Genomic DNA, 21,018 nt, shown 5'->3' on the forward strand with positions numbered 1-21,018 from the left:
TTTCCCTCACTAAAATATTCCTTATTTGAATGTAATAATTTGGACCACCACTTGTACATTCTACTGCCAATTAAAGATCAAGGGATTTGTTCTTTAATTTCTTACTAATGACGTTTTCCAGGTTCATCCACGTCATTTGCTGAAGCCTAATAAAGTCATGTTATACTATAAGGCATATTGCTCAGAAATTGAATTTGTTTGATGACACATCAGCAGAGATACATGCAATTGAAGAATACAAAAGATTGTTTAAGAGACACACAGAATGTATTGCAAGTTTTGTGAGCAACTAATTTGTAATGCCACCCTCGTTTATAATTATAACAGATTATCGAACAATTTATAAACCCCACAATGTTTGTGCTGAAAGGAGTACCTGATTTTTGCCAAGATTACATCCCTTGCACATTAAATACTTGTTAGATTTTTGCAAGGGCACGTGATCCTTCAAATGAAAGGAAGTGAATCTAAATACAAAATGCAAGAGCCATCCAGCAGAAGTCCACTCTGTCATTCAATGAGAATGGCTAATCTGAGATTTAGCCTCAACTCCATTTTACTGCCTGATCCCCATAACCCTTGATTCCCCCATTGTCTATGTCTATCTAAATACGTAACAGCTCAACATCCACAGTCTTTTTGGGCAGAAGATTCCAAAGGTTAACAGCTCTGTCAAGCCTCCTTAATATCTTGTAAGTTTCAATGAGATCACCTCTCATTATCCTAAACTACAAAGAACTGAGCCTGTAGTACTGAATTTTGCCTCAAAAGACATTCACCAGATCCTAAAAATCAATCTAGGGAACCTCTAAGGCAAATACATCCCTCCTTAAATGAGATGGCAAAACTGTTGGTAGTATTTCAGATGTGGTTTCTGCAAGCTTTCCTAATTCTTCCACTCCAACCAGGTTACAATAAGGGTCCAGATTCCATTTTTCTTGCTGATTACATTTGGTGTCAGCATGTGACCTGTACACCTCTTCTACAAAGACACTAAGAATCGCCAAAGTATAACAGTCTCATGTGATTTAGATAACAGTGCTTTTCTATTCTTCCAATCTAAGTGGATAACCTCACATTTCCCAAATGATACCCATCTACCATCTTTTTGACAACTCACTTAATCTATCCATATTTCTTTGCAGATTCTTTGTATCTTACTCTTAACTTTTATTCCTGTGTATTGTGAACAATCTTAGATGTATTGGACAGAATCCCTTCCCCAAGTTATTCATATGCCATGCCTGTATTTCATGGGAGATACTATAATACATTTACACTCCAGGTCAATACTCAATTCCAGGCATTTTTGCTGGTTTAAATGAGTAGTTATTTTCTTCTTCATCTAATCTTGTAAATGCAAAAAACCACCTCTCTCTCACTTCACCAAATTCCCTTGCTCACTAAATTACTGCCCTTTGCATTCTGTAGATACTGCATTCTGTTAAAACTGTACTCTATGATTTACACTGTGCATAAACAGAACCTAATATTTAAATAATCAAACCCCCAAATTTTGACCTGGTTAACAGTAATCAACTTTAGTGTTATTTTCCAGGGCTAACGTGCAAACAATAGCATGATATTAGCAGAACACTGAGATCACTGCCAAAATGAACATTGAACTGTGCAAAATTGGAGTACCAGGAAAAACTATTTGAGAAAGGGGTGCGCATTTCAAAAACAATGTCTAATCAGGTATTCTGTGATCCTTTGAGATAAATTAAAAACTATAGCACCTACAAAGATCTCTGATGAAAAAAGGGGATTTGACAAACAAGTTGCCAATATATAACAGAAGAATGAAAGGTAGAGGCTTACTGAGATTCTGGTCAGCAACACAACTTTGCTATTAGCATCATTTGACAGATTAATCCAAAAGCATAATATTGTAAATGTTGGAAATCTGAAATAAAAACAGAAAATGCAGGAAATACACTGCTGGTCATGCAGCACCTGGAGCGATGTTGCAGACCTGGTTAGTACTTCCAACATTCTGTTTTTATTTGAAGGAAATTGCTTAACGTTGTTACCCACAATACAAGCATTAATCTATTAAGAACATTAAAAAACAGAAGTAGGAGGAGGCCATTCAGCCCTTCATGCTTGCTCTGCCATCAATAGCATTTTGACTGACATTTACCTTCAAGGCACTTTCTTCTACGAACCCCACATTTCTTCATTCCCTTAAAATCTAAAAAGTTATTGATCTTTTGAATATATTTGGTGCCTGAGCCTCCATAATCCTTTTGGCTAGAGAATTCCAAAGGTTCACTATCCTAGCTGTTTCTTCTCAACTCTGTCCTGAACGGCCCACCCTTTATTTTGAAAAATGATCACTAGTTTTACACACCCAAGCTAAGGAAAGCAACATGCCTGCATCAAACCCTGTAAGAATTTTGTACATTATACTGTGATTGCCTCTCATTCTCCTAAACTCAGGAGAGCATGGCCCAGTCTGCTTAATCTCTTCTCAAATCAGAAACCACCATCTCAAGAATTAATCTGATGAACCTTTGTTGCACTTCTTCAAACACAAGTTTAACCTTCCATAGCTAGGGAGACCTAACGTGTACATAACATTCAAGATGTGGTCTCAGGAGTGTCCTATATAATTGGAGCAGGACGTTTCTACTCTTGTACTAAAATCCTTTTGCAATAAAGGCTAACATACAATTTGACTTCCTGATTGCTTGCTGCATCAAGCATGTTAATTTCCAGGGATTCACGTACAAGGGCACTCAACCCCCACTGAACACCAACGCCTTTCAAATTCTTACCATTTAAAAATACTCCATCTTTCTTCTTTTCCTAGCAAACTGGTAACCTCACAACTTTCAAGATTATATTCCATCTCCCATAGTTTTGCCCATTAACTCAACATTGCCATACCTCCCTGAAGCCTTCTCTCAGCCCACACTGCCACCCCACTTTATACTATCAGCAAATTTGGATATATTGCACTCGATCCCCTCATCCAATTCAATCACAGAGACTCTGAAAAGCTGGGACCATAGCAATGATCCCTGCCACTTCCTACGTCAGATCCTCCCAACCCAAAAATAACCTGTTTATTCCCACGCTCGGTTTTATGTCTGTTAATCAATTTATGTCAGGACATTAACTCAATACTGTGTGCTCCAATGTTGCAAAACAATCTCTCATGTGGTAAAACTTATCAAAGGCCTTCTGAAAATCTAGGTATACATCAACTGGTTCTCTCATAGCTACTCTGTTTGTTACAACACAAAAAATTCAAACAAACATGTCAACTGATATGATTGCCCAATCATATTATTATTCAAGTGTCCTAAAACCACTTCCTTAATAAAGGTTCCAGCCTTTGCACTACTATTTATATCAGCCTAACTGGTCTATATTTTTGAAATTCAAAATACTACTGATGCTAGAAATCAGAAATAAAAAAGTAGAAAATGCTGGAAACACTCAGTAGTAGGTCAGGCACCACTTGTACAAAAAAAGGTGAAATATTTCAGGTTGAAGACTCTTCGTCAGAACTCAGTAAGAGAAAACAAGTCTGTTTTAAATTGCAGAGAAGGTGCGGAGAAAAGGACAAAAGGACATGGTAGAACTGACACGGGTTTAAACTGTAAAGGTCATCTGGTCTATGGGTGCAGTTAAGAGAATAAATGGAACAAGGGGTCAGCAAAGTGCCACAGCTAGTAAAGTCATTGCCCCATAGAGCCAGAGACACATGTTCAATCCTGATCTTGGGTACTGTCTCCGTAGAGTTCACACAATTTCCATGTGACCCCATTGGTTTCCTCCGGGTGCTCTAGTTTCTTCCCACATCCCAAAGACATGTGGCCTGGTAGGTTAATTAGCTATAGTAAATTGATCCTAGTGTGTGGACGAATGGTGGAATTTGGGGGAGAATGAAAATGGGATGAATGTAGGTTTAGTGTAAATCAGCATTAGATGGTCAGCGTGGACCTGCTGGGCTGAAGGGCCTGTTTCTGTATTGGAAAACTCGAAAAGCTATGAGAAGAGGGCACTTAGTGAGTGAAAACAAAGGCAAAGGCATATGAAAAGGAACGAAATGCAGAACAGAAGGACATGCCCAACAGGTCAGGCTGTGGTAATGGAGAGAACTGGCTAGCTCTAATACAGACAAAGTGAGTTACCTAAAGTTGTTGAATTCAATGTTGAGCCTGGAAGGCTGCAACATGTCTAGATGCAAGATGAGATGCTCTTCCTCAAGTTTGCATTGTGCCTCATTATAACAATGCAGGCTGCAGATATGTTAGGATGGGAGTGGTATGGAGAGTTTAAGTGGCAGGTACCAGGAAGCGCAGGGACTGAATACAGATACTCCACAAAGTGGTCACTTAATCTGCATTTGGCTTTTCCACTATTGAGGAGAACACTGAATGCAGTACATTAGATTGGAAGAAGTGCAACTGAATTGCAACTTTACTTGGAAGGACTGTTTGGGTCCTTGGATGGTAAGAAAGGGGAAGAGGTCAAAGGATAGATGTGGCACGTCCTGCAGTTCTATGGGAAAGTGCCACAAGAAGGGGTGTCATTCTGATGAGAGGTCTTCAACCTGAAACATTAACTCTGTTTCTCTTTCCACTTGATGCTGCCTGACCTGCTGGAGTTTCCAGCATTTTGTTTTGTTAAAGTGGATGCTCTCTTTATTTATTTTTATAGGGCTCTGAGGAAGTACTGGGACTAATTAGAATTGTTCCACTGAACAGCCAGCAGCTGAATGAAGTACTGCATGGTTTCCATGATTCTCAACACCTAACGTTGATTAATCACATCTTCAATGTATTAAAACTGCTGATGCTCCATTTTCTTGCTTTAACTGAAAAGGAATTATTGACATTTACAAAGGAAACTGCCAAATTTCAGTGTGGATGTCCTTTATACTTTTAAAATAATTATCATCTTATGACAGTGCTGGTGAATAATATAGAACCTTGCAATATTTTCTGATGCTTACCACTGGAGATATCTGGCCATCAATCATGTTAATATAAGGTTTTGTGAAGTAGTGTATCAGATGTAGTGGGGATAACAGGATAGCATATGTGAGGTACATAAAGGAAGACTGAAAAAGAAATGAGAAAGAAAATTGGTGGCACTGATATCCCATGAAGAGCAAGGGCAGTCAAAGCACAGACTTGGGTTGACAACCTGGCTGTATATAACATTGGGAAAAAATTACCGTCTCAGAATTGCATCCATTGCAAGGTGTAAATGCAATACCACATTGGTACACCCTCTACAAGTGCTGCTCATATTGAACAATAAAAGACTCATGAAAAATAAGGAAAAGATCAGTGGAGGCTGGGATGGCAGGCAAGAGTGACCAGATGATCAGATGAGATATCTTTATTAGTCACATGTACATCGAAACACGAAGTGAAACGTGTCTTTTGTGTAGAGTGTTCTGGGGGCAGCCCGCAAGTGTCGCCACGCTTCTCGCGCCAACATAGCATGCCCATAACTTCCTAACCCGTACATCTTTGGAATGTGGGAGGAAACCAGAGCACCCGGACAAAACCCACGCAGACACGGGAAGAACTTGCAAACTCCTTACAGACAGTGGCCGGAATTGAACCCAGGTTGCTGGCACTGTAATAGCGTTACGTTAAGCACTACACTACCATGACCAGGGTATAAATATTAAGTCTATTATGTGCAATTGATCTTCTCCAGAGATGTTTCCTTTGTGTGGGACCAAAAGGGTTGCAACATGCAAGATTTGGCCAGACCAAGGCATGGGATAGTTAAGTTTCTGATTTTTATTTACATGTCCTAACTACAATAATTTTCTTTCCCTACAGTCTTGTAACACTGATCATGAATTGTTGATGTTTTGTGAAATGAAATATCAAATACAAAAAAGATTTTAAAGAAGGCTGACTTGGGAAGGATGGGATATTAGATGAAAATAATAGTCGGAGTATTTACAGATGAGTATATCACACTGCAAGCCTAATACATATCCCAGAAGTGGAAAAGTTCCATTTTGTATATTAAGGCAACCATGGTCACAGTGCATAAGACAAAACAAAGTGTGTTACACAAAGCTAAAGAGTTATTCAGATTAGATGAAATATAGAAATTAAATAATGAATTTAGCCACAATGATATCTGGAAGGGGAAAGAATAAGTTTGCAAGTAATAGCTAACAGGAAATGTTTCTACAAAGATGAAGTGGCTTAGGCAGATGTTAACCAATTAAAAAGAGAAAATTGATGCATTAATCTACAAGGTCATAGGGAATGTAGCAAGCAAGCATGAAGTCTTACAACACAGGAAATTGGTAACTTAGCAGTTATGGGCAGGATCCAAAAATAAATCAAGAGATGGATTCAATACAGGTTTAAAAGAGGGAGGAACTTTGGAAAGATGGATCCCTTTGAAACGATGAAAGTGTAACCTGTAAACTTTCAAAGCTCTTTGGGATTCAGGAATTTTGCTATTAGGTTGAAATTTAGTTTATATTACCTTATTATTAAATAATGGTTGTGCAGTGGTTAAATTAGTGAACTTGTAATCCATATGCCTAGAATAAGAAACTGGAGAAATTAGTTAAAAATCTTACCACAGCAAATGGAGATTTAAATCACCTAAAGTTAAAGACCTAATATTCGTAATTCTTATCTGTCTTTTGCATATGAAATTACTAAATTGTAGCAAAAAACATATTTTAGTAAGGAAATCTACCATTGTAACTGTCGATGTCGTTCACATGATATGCCTAGCATTCCATTCAACTGAACCAGATATACTGAATATCACAAGCACAGAATGTACTCTGAGCCAGGGACTTCAAAGTACAATGCTAAGACTAGTTTGGTAGCACCACCACTGACCAAGCTGGATGAATGCCAAAAGACTAAGCTGGGAGATCATATCTAAGTCAGGTGACATGAGAACCAACAAGAGAATAAAACAACCTGGTCTCATCCTCACCTGTCTTTTTGGCGGGGGGGGGGGGGGGGGGGGGGGGAGGGATGTATCAAACAATGACAGTGTCTGTGATAGGATGTATTGAAATGACTTAATGGGGACACTTATCAGCATTTTAAGCTACTGGGCCTATGTAAAGAGTTGTTAATGGTAGGACTTGCCTGACAGGCAGACTTATGAGAGTAGGATAAGAAGAAAACAAAATGGAAAATGCTGGAAAAACTAAGTCGGCTGGGCAGCATATGTGGAAAGAGAAACAGTTAATGTTTCAGACGAGGTACCCTTTATCAGATCTGAAAAAGAGAGAAATAAGTTGTCACTGTAGCAGTGAAATGTGGGTGAAACCAAGGGAATTTCTCTGATAGAGTGAACATGTGGCAGATGGGATAAGATACCATATTGTGTAATATGTGGCTGATGTAGATCAGGCAAAATGGGACATGTTCAGTAGGCCAGACTATACACAGAGAAGAGAAAAAGGATGGCAGGTGGAAATGGTTCAGTTACAGACAGGAAGAAAAATCATGTTACCTAAAGTTACAGAATTCGACGTTAAGTCCAGAAAGCTGCAATGTTCCCAAATGGAAGATGAGGTATTGTTCCTTGTAGTCGGTCACATTGTAACAGTGCAGGAGGCCACAAACAAAGAGGTCAGAGTGGGAGTGGGATGGTGAGTTAACATGGGATGCAACTGGAAACTCAGGGTCCTTCCTGTGGACTGAGCACAGGTGCTCCACTAAGTAATCACCCAATCTACATTTGGTTTCTCCAGTATAGAGGAGTCCACATTGTGAACAGTGAATGCAGTAGACTAGGCTGAAAGAAGGGCGGCACGGTAGCATAGCAGTTAGCGCGACGCTATTACAGCGCCAGCGATCGGGGTTCGATTCCCGTCACTGTCTGTAAGGAGTTTGTACGTTCTCCCGTGTCTGCATGGGTTTCCTCCGGGTGCCCCGGTTTCCTCCCACATTGCAAAGACGTACGGGTAGGTTAATTTGGGTTTAAAATGGGCGGCGCCGACTCGTTGGGCCGGAAGGGCCTGTTACCACGCTGTAAATAAAATTTAAAATTAAAAAAAAATTTAAAGTACAAGTGAATCGTGACTTCATCTGGAAAGAATGCTTGGGTCCCTGGATGGTGGGAAGAGATGAGGTAAAAGAACAGGTGTTGCACCTCCTGCGGTTGCATGGAAAAGTGCTATATGTCAGGGGCTGGTAAGCAGGTGTAAGAGTGTACACAGAAGTCACAAGGGGAGTGATCCCTACAAAGTACTGAATGGGGAGGGGAGGGGAATGCATGTCTAGTGGTGGAGTCTCATTAGAGCTGGCGTTAATTGCGAGGGATGATACAATGAATGCTGATGGTGGTGGGGTGGAAAACAAGGACCAGGGAGCTCTGTTCTTGTTCTGTCCTGGGGAAGAAGGGGAGTTAACAGAGGTACAGTAAGTAGATGGGATACTGAGCAAAGGTTCTTCAACATCTGATCAGAGAAGCCCTCCATGCAAATGCTTCTTCCTTTTTTGATGGTCCTTAAATGCCCTGATCATCTTACTTTCTCCCTTTATAGTTGGTCAAGTTTTGTTTGACAATATTTAGTGAAGCACTTCGTGATAAGATACAGTGTTAAAAGTGCTGGTGATGCGGTTTATTTCAACAGCAACTGTATATGCAAGTCAAATTTCTTCCCTTTTCTGTAACATATAGTCACTACAACAGCAGAATGCATACTGCAAGACTTATTTTTAAAACTGCATTATTAGATGATAACATTGGAGAAAACATTTGTATCCCCGACAAGCATTGATACAAGTATACAAATGTACCAAGAATTATTCATACAGATCCCATGCAAGACAAATAGCAGAATCTACATTTATTATTTGGTTTACTAACTGTGAACAGATCACTTCATGGCTGAATATTGAAATGATTAATTTAACATGGTGGGATGAGGATATCCATAATCATTCTCAACAATAGGTTGCAAATTTAATGTATCCCATTTTGAGACAACTTTTATTGCTTAGATCTGTAAGATATTGGCTGGTCAGGAGGCTCTGCTGCTTAAAGCATAAGGCTTCAAAATCTGAAAGCCCATGCTTACAATAGGAAATAATGCTAGCAAAGTTTACCATTCAGAAATATAAAAGATTTTGGCAGTAACAGCATGGAATTGATATACACCATTAACTGACAGATTGCTGCTGCACACCATTGCAGTGCTGTGCCAGAACATCATGAAACATCCATACTCAGCAGTGCTGCAACCATTAATCATTCCTTACTGAGCTTTTGAACTCTGGATAGTTCTTGATACTTTTAAGTATTGGCTGCCATACGAAAATGGCAGAACCAGGTCTGAACTTCAATCAAAAGAAGATAATGTTATTCAAAGGAATGTTTGCCATTTAGCCCCTCAAATTTCTTTCCCCAGTTAATATGATTGTGGTCAATATCCAACCAATTCCATGCTTACCCCTTTATCAATATTCCTTAAAATGTTTGACGATATTATTGAACATTGCCAAAAGGTTGCTCAGTCTCAGGATTTAAAATTAACAAATGATGCAGCTTCAATTGTCATTTGTGGAAAAGAGTGCCAAATTTCTACACTTCCTCTTGAAGAAGCATTTCCTAACTTCACTTCCAAAGGTTTGGCCCTGTTTCCTAGATCATGCCCCCAAATTCTAGATTCCTAAATCAGTGAAAACATCTACTCCAGCAGAGTGACTGTGTCTTTTAAAATCTTGAAAATGTCACTTAAATCTCTAAATTCTGGGAAAAATACCACATATTACTGTAATCCCTCATCATAATTTGATGAGTCCAGGTCTCTGGTAAGTTACGCTGCACTCCTTCCAAAGGTGTGGCCAAGTGTCTGCCAATCCTATTATACGTCTTTGATTCATTATACCTATCTATGAAGTGTTCATGATCCATGCACAAGGACCATCATTTTAGATCTTCACTGCATTTATTTTTCACCATTCAGTAAGTACTCTCTGTTTCCCTTTCCTGCTCATTGAAATCCATTTGTTAGAGTTTTGTCCAGTCACTTAATCTATTAATGGGCTAGAATTTCCTTCCAGCAGCAGACTGCCCACACCTGTCATCTTAAAGTGGGGTTGCACTATTTATTTATTTTTGTAATTTATGGATTTTTATGTCTTTGCACTGCACTGCTGCTGCAAAACAAATTTCATGTCATACGTCAGTACCGGAAATGGCTCCACCTCTGGCCAAACTGTTCCAGTACAATTAAAACATAAGCATCTAATTAACAAGTTGAAAACTCGTCCAGCTATGACCTGCTGAGAAATCTTATCCGATCAGTTGTACCCAATCAATTTACTTCCAAACAGCACTAGAATGATGGAAGGCAACATCAACAATGCTTTTGTACGGCACCCACTGTTCAATAACTTGACCACTGAAGCTTAATTTGGGTTTCACCATGACCATTCAGCTCCAAATGTCATCACAGCCTCGGTCCAAACATAGAACAAGGAGCTGAATTCCATGACATGATGAAAGTGTCTGCCTTTGACATCAAGGCAAAATTTGATCGAGTATGGCATCAAAAAGCCTTGGTAAAATTCAAGTTAACTAGCATCAAGGTGAAAACACTCCAATTATAGAAAATTAGTGACACAGGAGACCATATGGCTTATTCTGTCTGTGCCAGTCAAAAAAAGCTACTGGGCCTAATCTTAACTTGCCTGTCAATGTTCAGAGCTCTTCAAGCAAATTTCATGTAAATATTTTAAATGTGACAAAGATTTCTGCCTCTACTACCCTTTCAGGAAGTGATTCAAGACACCTAAAATCTTCAGAGCAACTATACTCAAAATATTTCCTCATCTCCCTTTTCATTATTTTACTAATTACTTTAAGCCTATACGCATCTGTTTAGGGAAATATACCTCCTATTTATGTTTGTCTCTCACAATTTTATACACTTCAATTATCTCTCCTCTCACCCTCATCTCTTCCAATCCCAGCTTATCTAATCTTTATTTATAGCTACATTTTCCAGTCTTGGCAACAGCATTGTGAATCTCCCTTGCACCTCTCCAACTCCACCCATTTTTCCTGTACCATGGTGATGTGAAATGTATATAGTATTCAAATTGTGGTCTTGTATGCAGTTCTTGCATAACCTCCCTGATCTTACACTCCATGTGTCAGTTAATAAAGGTGTCTTTTTAACCACCTTACTGACCTTCCCTGCTATCTTCAAGAATCTGAATATACTCTCCAAGGCTCATTTGTTCCTCCACACCGCTCAAGGTGCTGCTACTTATTGTATATTCCTTTGCTTTGTTGCATCTTCACAAATACATTACTTCACATTTTACTTTATTAAAATTCTTTTCTGTTCAACTGATCAGACTATCTATATTTTCCGGCAGTCATAAGCTTTCCCCCTCATCCACACAACCTTTCTTTTTTATCTTCACATTTGTTTTTAGTCACAATCCCTACATTTATCTAAGTCCTTCATATATACTTCAAAAGGCAAGGGGACCAAATAATGAGTCCAGTAGAAATGGCTGAAGTCATACCTTGCAGAAAAGAAGATGGTTGTGATTGTCAGCTGTCAACCATCCAAGCCCTTGGACATCTTCATCAATGACCCTCTTGTCAACGCAAGTCAAAGTGAGGATGTTCGCTAATGATTATGTAATGTTTAATTCTATTTAGAACTTTTCAGAAAATGAAACAGTTTGTGCCTGCATAAAGCAAAACTTAGATGACATTGAGCCATGGCTAATAAATAGCATAATACTAATGCCACAAAAGTGCCAGATAATTACTATCTGAACCAAGAGAAGGTCTAACCACGTATCTTTGTTATTCAGTGGCATTACCACCACTGAGTCTTCCACCATCAACAACTTAACCAGAAATGCAATGGACAGACCACACAATTTCTGCTCAGGCCTGGGAATCCTATCACAAGCAACTCACCTCCTGACTTCACAAAGCCTTTGCACCATCTACAAGGCACAAGTCAAGATGAGTTGCAGTTCCAATAACACTGGGAAAGCTCAACAGCAAACAAAACAAAGTAGCCCACTTGACTGGCATTGCATCCACCATACTAAACATCTATTCTCTAAACCACAATTACCCACTTTAGCTAATCTGTCAGCATCTTCCAAACCCATGACCTTTACTACCCAGAAAGGACAAGGGCAGCAGATGCATGGGAACACTACACACTGCAGGCTCCCTCCAATCCCATTTCCTATATTGTCAAAGGGCTTAAGCCATTGAACTCCATACCTCATGGCAGTTGAGGGAGTAACTTCATGAGAAGGACTGCAATGGTTCAAGAAGGTGGCTCACTACCATATTCTCAAGGGGCATTCGAGATGGACCTAACTATTGATGCTCACTTCCTATCAATGAATGACTAAAATGTACTGGAAAATTACTGCAACCACACTAGGTCAACAGACTCAACTAGGATACAAACATGACAGAAACATTGGGAAATTGGGTTCTGCGTGGAAGTGCCAACATTACCCCATAAATTAGGACTCTTTATCACTTTGTCATTTAATGCTGTTAACCCATCACTGATAATGTAGTCCATCTTTGTGGCATCAGCAAATTTGGATATGTGGTTTACTGTCTAGGTTACATAAACTCAGTGTAAAGTTGCAGAGTTAACACCTTGTGGGAACTAACTCTACGCAGTCTCCCATAATGCGTACCTGCCCATTTCCTGTCCCTTGCTGCTTAGCCAATTGTCTAGCTAGTTTTGTAAATATATTCAATTCATAACATGAAACAGTACAACACAGGAATAGACCCTTTGGCCTAACATACCTGCACTGATCATGATGCCAATTTAAACAAATCCCATCTGCCTGCACATGGTCTCTATCCCTCCATCACTGCCTGTTCACAGTCCAAAGCCCCCTTAAATGCTGCTATGTATCTGCTTCCACACCAGCCCTGGCAACACATTCCAGGCACCTACTATTCCCTGCATAAAAAGACCTGCCTTACACATCTCCTTTAAACTTTCCCCCTCTCACCTTAAGGCTATGTCATCTGGTATTTGACATTTTCACCCTGGGGAAAAATATGCTATCTACCCTCTCTAAGCCCCTCATATTTTTATAAATTTGTCAGTCTGTATATATTGTCATCTACAGACATTCCATTGCTTCAGAAAGTTCAATCAGAATCATCATACATGACAATTTTTTAAATAAATCTATGCTGGTTTAGATGTTTACTCAACAGCTTGGCTAACAGGAACCACATTTTCCACATGCTCCCTTTCACAGTTTCCCAACCCACACGAAAGATTGGAAAAATAGAAAGAACTTGGAGAAACTGTAGTACCTAGGGTGGAAATAGTCTGCTCCTGAAAATGTCATACCTTCATGCCCTTATTTCCTTCAATATTTTGCTTATTAAATTTGGCAATACACTCTTTAATTTAATATTAGTTCTCTCAGGACATTATCCTTTCGCTTATTGGTAAATGCTGATGACAAGTAATTTATTCAACATGCTCATCATTTTCTTATTTTCATGTACAATACCACTGTTATCTGTTCTAAGAGCCTGACAGAGCTAACAATCCTACTCAGGTAACAGAAGAAATATGTGCTGATTTTGGCTTCCCTTGTTAAATTCCTTTACAAACTCTCATTTTATAGTTCTGTTTTGTCATCTTTTACATTTCTCTTTATCTCTACCAATTGCCAACTTTGTATTAATTTTCGTTGTTGTACACTTTTCGTTCAGTTTAGGTTTTACCTTGTCTCTAGTTTTACATGGACTTTTCTTTGGCAACTGGAACTCTTGTCACTTAGTTGGTTCTGATCCCAGCAAATTCCTTTTCCAATATTTCCCATTGTGTGGGAACTTACTGTGATTTTAACCACAAGCAAATTTGCCCAGTTTCTTGTGGGCATTTCTCCATCACTGGATGGAAGTCAGCATAATGAAAATTGAGAATATCTGCAATGGTTTCATGTTTTTTCCCCTTTCAGAAACTCAATCACGCTGCCATTTCATCCTTAATTACTGAAGTTACTATTCACCTTCTAAAATTTTATTTATTTTCCTTGCAAACCTTATAGTCTAGTATACTTATACCTAACGATCCTGTTTTTGAATATCCAACCATATCATTCATTGAACTTGTAAATAGAGTTCAATTTGTGCTTATATTCTGGATATAATATGCAACGCATATTTATTTGGGCCATAGACTGTCAGGGTCTAAGTGTTTTATTCACCAGTGATTCTTAATTACTTAATACTGGCTTAGTTACTTTCTGTTGTTCAGTTTCTTCCTTGTACCCATAGTGCCACAAGGAAAGTTTTTGACTATTCTGTTCTCTTCCCCCTCATTTGTTTTAGAACTATTGCTTGCTAATACTTTGGAATCCTCACCAACAATCAATATGCCTAAAGTATTTGGCCTAGGAAGTTATAACAAAGTGCAACACTTATACAACAGAATTGGTTTTGAAAAACCAATCATGTGATACCGACATGTAGTGTCTTAAATCTGTAATTTTCCTTCCAGGTCTCAATGCGCAGGATACAATAATGCATGGAGGTACCTGAGCAGTAGCAGCTGCATTCAACTGAATGCAACACACAATTGGGCTAAACTTCTGTATAATTAAGCAGGAAAATTTACTCAAATTGGTCAGTGTCCTTCAGGTAAACAAGACTTTCATCATATGGTTGGTCTTCCACAGACACCCCCACAAACTTTCAGCCCCACTTTCATGATTACATCAAATAATAGCCTCTCACCAAATGCTGCAGCATCTAATCACAATCCCAACACTATCCCCCTTCTCCAGCAGCCAGTTGCAACTTCTGCCCTCAATGTCCCCTATCTAACCCCCAACCCATGAAGTGCCTTTCCCACCAACAACCAACACTCCAAACTTCTCCCTCAATGCCAGCAGGCCTCTCTTCCCTGAGCATTTCCCAACCAAGAACTTGTAATTTACCTGCTCACTTCTGTTTGCTCCACAATTGCAGAGTGAGAGGAGGAAAGATTTTTTGAGCACAATGATTCTGCAAGGCAAGATTTGATACACTGAGTTGAATCTGTATGCAATAAAATATTGCAGAATAGCCCCTTGAAAGAAACATTCATTGGCTTGCTGTGCATCATAATTAATCCTGCCTTTCTAGGTTGTTATAATCACTCTATTCATTCTTACTATTGGAAGCTGCTCCCCCTCTTCTTTAGGTGGAATATGTCCTAATGTTACAATTCCTTTCTGTTCCAGAGTTAGTATCAATGTTGCCTGAAAAGGAATCCCTATATGCCATAGTATTTCTTCAGGCACGTGTTCATTTTTCTAATCATTTATTCCCACGTCAACTTGGTTGTGGCACTGGTAATAACCCTGATTATAACTCTGCAAAGTACTCTCCAACAGTGTCACCTGCCTCTTCCTTCCAACACTGTCAATCCCGTCATGGACTGTAAGGACTAGATCTTCCTACTCCCTCTTGAGATGTCTCTCCACCTGGCAACAGGTTGGCAATGTACCATGATCCTGTAGCAAAGGATGCCTCTTGGCACCCTAATTATGGATCATTTGACAACTGCTGTATCATTGTTTCCTCTCCTTTACCAGGGTCTCCATGCTAGGTGCTTTTGCCAGTCTTCATCCTCATTCACACAGGAAGTAAGTACCTGTTTTATAGGATTAGTTTCTACAGATCCCTATTCTCTATCTCATTTGGGTTCTCCCTTATTCACACACTAGTTGTGTTATTTAATTTTACTTTCGAATCTCTCTTAAATTTTCTTTTTAATTAAACACATTAATCTGCAATTAGCACCGATTTATTGCACAAAACTGCCTCAATATTTATTGCCTCGGTCTCTGCAAAGCAATTACAAGTGAAACCACCTTGGTTTCCTTTAGTACCAAATTTCAACTCTGTCCAAATTTTCAATTTCACACTTTGTTTGGGAGGCCTTTTCTTCAAGAGGGATTTGGGTTCAGAAAACTTAAAAAAGCATCTTGAGTGAATATCTCACTGCCTGGCATAATGAAATACAAGTATGAAATAAGTATTTTAAAAGCCTTCAGCTTCTTTTAAATAGAACAAAGATTCTGGGGTGATTTGACAGAGGATTTTATAATTAGGAAGGGATGGATGAGAACTAAGAGAGAGTTGTTTCAAGTGATTGATGGGTGCAGCGCAAGGGGACATAGATCATATGACATAAGAGGCAGCCATATGTGAATATGTCAGCTCTGAACAGTTCTCCAATTAGTATAATAATTAAAAAGGAATGGACAAAACAAACAAAAATGGTAATAACAACAGGTGGCAAATGTTTGAATTTCAACAAAGGGTGTCAGCAGCAAACATCACAGATTTGAGCAACACATTTGTCATTATTTCTGAGCATTCAAGCAGTTTTTATTACAAATCTGTAATACTTAAAATTATTTACTCATTTAAAAATTCAAAAACTTCTTACCTGAAAAGTATTAAATTGTACACTCTTCAACAGCAAAAAAAAATGTCTTTATACATTAGTTCAAAGGCAACTGTTAAGATAACAAGCATAAAAAGAGGGCAAAAAAGAATTCCTACCATGACAATGACAATAGGAATTATGAAGAACTAACAAAACAATTTGACATGCCTCTGGAAAGCATCCGATTAGCATGTGTCACTACACGATACCCTCTTTCAATAAAAACAGAAAATGCTGGAAATACACAGTGAATCAGGAAGCATCTATAGAAAGAGAAACAGAATCAATGTTACAGATCGAAGATCCCATTGCTAGAACCAAGGAAGAAACAAAACAATAGCTTTGTTCAGAGAAAGTGGGGGATGGATGGATAGGACAAAGAGAGCATGTCTGATAGGGTGAGGTTGGGTTGCTGTGGGGATAAACTGTAGAAGTCATCTGGTCGCTGGTTAATGGGGGCAGTTTAGATGGGTATAATGCACACAAAGAAGTTTAATATATTGCAAAATGCAGGGTTATGGGACATGCCCAGCAGGTTAGGCTCTGCTAATGGAGAGAGAAAACTGAGCCATATCACAGATGGTTGACTATCAGCAAAAATGTCCATTTCTAATACAGCCAGAGAAAGCAAAGTTACTTGAAGTCGTGGAACAGCACTGTGGGTATACCCACACCTCAAGGACTGCAGCAGTTCAAGGAGGCAACTCACTACCACCTTCTCAGAAGCAATTAAGGATGAGTAATTAAATACTGGCTCAGCCAACTAAGCCCAAAGCCCTTGAATGAATAAAAAAAATCAATACTATGTCCAGAAGACTTCAATGTGCCCCATCAGAAGATGAGATATGTTCCTTCAGCTTATGTCGTTCTTTGTTTTGACAGTGCAGGAAGCAGATAGTTCAGAGAAGGAGTGGGACAGAGATATATAGGTGCTGTCAATGGAAGTTCAGGGTCGCTCCTGAGGACTAAATGCAGGTGCTCCACAAAGCAATCTGCATTTAGTTTCTCCAATGTAAAGGAGGCCACACTATAAACTTCAAACATACTACACTAGTTTGGAAGAAGTGCAAGTCCATCACAGCTTCACCTGGAAAGACTGTTTGCATCCCTGGATGGGGGAAAAGATGAGGTGATAGGTGTTACATCTTCTCCAATTGCATGGGCAAGCTTCATAAGAGGAGACGTAGTGGGTGGGGTCAGAAGAGTGGACAGGAAGTCCCAAAGGGGATGGTTCTTTCCAAATGCTGAAAGGGGAGGGGAGGAGAGGAGAATTGTCTGGTAATGAAATATTTTTGGAATTGGCAAGCATTACAAAGGATGATCCATTAAGTGCATCAGGGATCAGGGAAATTCTCTTTGCTTGGTGCAGGAGGTGGTGATGTGAGCAGAGGTGCAGGAAATAGATGAGATGTGGTCAAGGGCTCTGTCAACTATGGTAGAGGGGAAGAAGGAAGACATTTCAGAGCTGAAGCCCAACATTTTGCAATATCTTTTTACATTTCTTTATTTGTATTATCTCCCTTTAACTGCCCCCCAATAAACTTAATGAGTAGAGGATCTCTACAACTTATCCCCAAGGCACCTGGCCTTACCCTGTCACAGTTGTTCCCTTTATCCTTTCCATTCTCTCTCACTCACTCACCTTGTCTGCAACTTTAAACTAACATGCTTTTCTCTCTTTCCCAGTTCTGATGAAGGGTCTTTGACCTGAAACATGAACTGTTTCCCTTTTCACACATGTTGCCTGACTTGCTGAAGTGTTCCCAGTTTTTAATTCAAACTTCTAGCAAATGTTGTTTTTAAAAATTTTTTAGTCCTCCATTATATTGAGAATGGCATGGCCGATTGCTGCAAGGAACATATTTAAAACCTCTGTTTGTATTAAGTCCTTGTTTGTACATTACCAAATTATGTCCAAGACTTTTATCCTAAATATAAAAAAAACTAATTTCTGTCAGCATAAGCCATGCTTAAAAACAATTTTCCTACCTGAGGCAGGTGAAGCTGAAGACCTTCACTAAGAATAGGTTGCCGTGATGGAGTTGAGTCCAGTTGCATATTAAACAGAGTCTGAAGAGTTGCTTGAGCAGCCCGAGCCTTTGCCAACTTCTTGTTTCTCCCTGACCCTTCAAACGTCTGTCCATCTACAGTCACTGCCATGATGAAATTTTTTGCATGGCTCTCTCCACTCTCAGAAACAAACTCATATTTGAGTCCTGGGCGCAGTTCATTCAGGATCATGACTGGTTCTTTCCACTGGTCATGGCAAAGGAGATGGAGCAGTCATTGCTGACTGACCTACAGTACTTCCTCCAACACCGCACGAGACACCAAAAGAATTATAGTCACCTGAATTGAAGGAACCATCTCCATTGGACCCAAAGAGATAAGGATCATCTCCTTGTGCTGGGGTTTCAAATCCATTAAAAGAGAGTATCTGGGAAGTCAGAATGATCTGACGTAAGTCTGTATTAACATCAGCATTCGACCCCATAGCCAGGTGGGCCCTCAGAGGCATTTGGAAACTGAACAAAGGACCTCAGGGCTTTTTCAGCTACGTGTAACTTGGCTTTTTTCTTGGTGGGCCCAGATCCTTCAAAGTTTTGTCCATTGACCTCAACAGACATGATAAACACAGGAGCATGGACTGGGCCAGATTGAGATAGCAACTTGTACTGGAGGCCTGGTTTAATTTCATTTAATTGCATAAGTGCATTCTTTGGCAGAATGGGACCCCGGTGTTTTCTTCCTCTTCTTAGCACGGAATTTAGGATGCGATGCCCGTTATTGCCCTCTTCCAGTGGCCGTTTTCTGTTAATGGAGGAATTGCTGCCATTTGAAAGCTGCGTCTCACCAGGAGTTTGATTGCTTTCCTTAAGAGAGACGTTCTCCAGATTACGGTTCTCTTTTACGTCAGTGCTGCTTGAACCTGCAGTGCCCAGAAAGAGCAACTTACAACACCTTCGTTGTAGGATCTTGTAAATGTAAAATTTAAAGATTCCTCATCTTTCTTTGTAACAGAATGAGTGATGTGTCTGAGATTCATCTTGGGATGGGAGAGTTTAGATTTAGGCCAATAGCAGAATATAAGAAAATAGATTTAACAACTAAAATAAAAAAAATTAACAACCTAAAGCAGCCCAAAATGGTACTGAATTCCCAAGGATAAAAGCAGATAACTATTATTTGAAGGAGGTGGGGTGCGGTGTGCGGGAAGAGTATGAATATTAATATTCAATATTATCATGATACAGGGCTCTAACACTATTATTATGTATAGATCACAAAGTAAAACAATTAACTACTGCATGACAAAAAACAATTGACAACTATTTTCTTTTAATTGTAAGTGACATACTTGAAACATTATATATACTTGGAAATTAATAATTATTAATTTTTTAGTTAAATGCATTAAACTACAAGTTGTAGACAGAATTCTTGCCATTTCAACGTTAGTGCATTTCTTCCAAGATGTCACCTAATATTTTCAAGTACAGAGGACTGGCAGGTCTCTTGTTTCTTTGCCAAATCACTCTATGAATGATTGCTTGAATTGAATGCAAATACCTTGCACTGATTCACTGCCTGCTTTTTTCCACCTTCTCACATGAAGTGCATAATCATACGGGGAATGACCAAGCTGTGTTTTACCACATCAATGGCCAGTGCCACCAGGGGTCCTGAAGAGACCTTTTTCAAAGATGCTTTTTTTAAGAAATAGTTATGTAATTATAGATATGTTGGAAAAAAACCCTAATGTAGGAATTATGGGTAATTCTTTAATATTCTTTACAGAACAAATAGCAGAATTTACTTCAGCTCCCTATCTGTTTATATAAAAATCTATATCACTGCAGTATATTTCAATGTCACCACAGTGAGCTGATAAATTATAACTATTGATGCTTTATTTACATCTGAAGCTTTCTGTCTCATCCATTTGTACAAAACGATGTGTGCAAGATTATATCATCACATCACAGATTTAAAAAAAACAGGAAATCATACCATTTAGTGCATCTTTGGATTGAATTCTGGTTCTTTATCCATGAGGTACATTACACAACTATAAGAATTATTCAGATATCACACAATAAAAATTGCATATGTTACCTGCTTGATTTACAATCAGATATCAGGTAGCACTTATTGTTCAAGCATGCTCATACATGCTAGAGGAGAGTGGTGTGGGGCAGATTGGTAAGACCAAAGGGTTCCCTCATACACATCACCTCATTCCATTCACAAAGCTGATAGAATATCAGTCAAATTTTCATTTATAACATCCTTCAGCAAAAGGTCCATAGGTTACTCCTTTGGAGCTCAGAAAAATATCTGTAATGCCAGAGTGGGAATTCTTAATACCAGACAAAGGAAGACAGGAAGGGCTAAGACAGATGGACAAGCATTATGGAAGAAAACATTGAATCACATTTATTTACAATGGCAATTTGGTCACCAAGAAAATATGACACCAATTTTCCTGTTTTTACATGCACATCCTGGCATATCTGATTGCTGTCGATGATAATGTGGTCATGGATTATACTGATTGTTATAAAGGTACT

General features: G+C 39.0%; 1 protein-coding gene across 1 annotated transcript in view; it reads right to left on the reverse strand.

Annotated features, from left to right (window-relative positions):
• Positions 1 to 21,018, reverse strand: part of LOC127568661 (double-stranded RNA-specific editase 1-like) — a 235,057-nt gene that overhangs the window by 44,251 nt on the left and 169,788 nt on the right. Inside the window, 5 exon segments of the mRNA XM_052012664.1 lie at positions 18,437 to 18,704; positions 18,706 to 18,875; positions 18,877 to 18,911; positions 18,914 to 18,953; positions 18,955 to 19,376. Coding sequence (XP_051868624.1) covers positions 18,437 to 18,704; positions 18,706 to 18,875; positions 18,877 to 18,911; positions 18,914 to 18,953; positions 18,955 to 19,376 — 935 coding nt within the window.

The sequence above is a fragment of the Pristis pectinata genome, chromosome 1, assembly GCF_009764475.1.
Source record: "Pristis pectinata isolate sPriPec2 chromosome 1, sPriPec2.1.pri, whole genome shotgun sequence".
Taxonomy (NCBI): Eukaryota; Metazoa; Chordata; class Chondrichthyes; order Rhinopristiformes; family Pristidae; genus Pristis; species Pristis pectinata.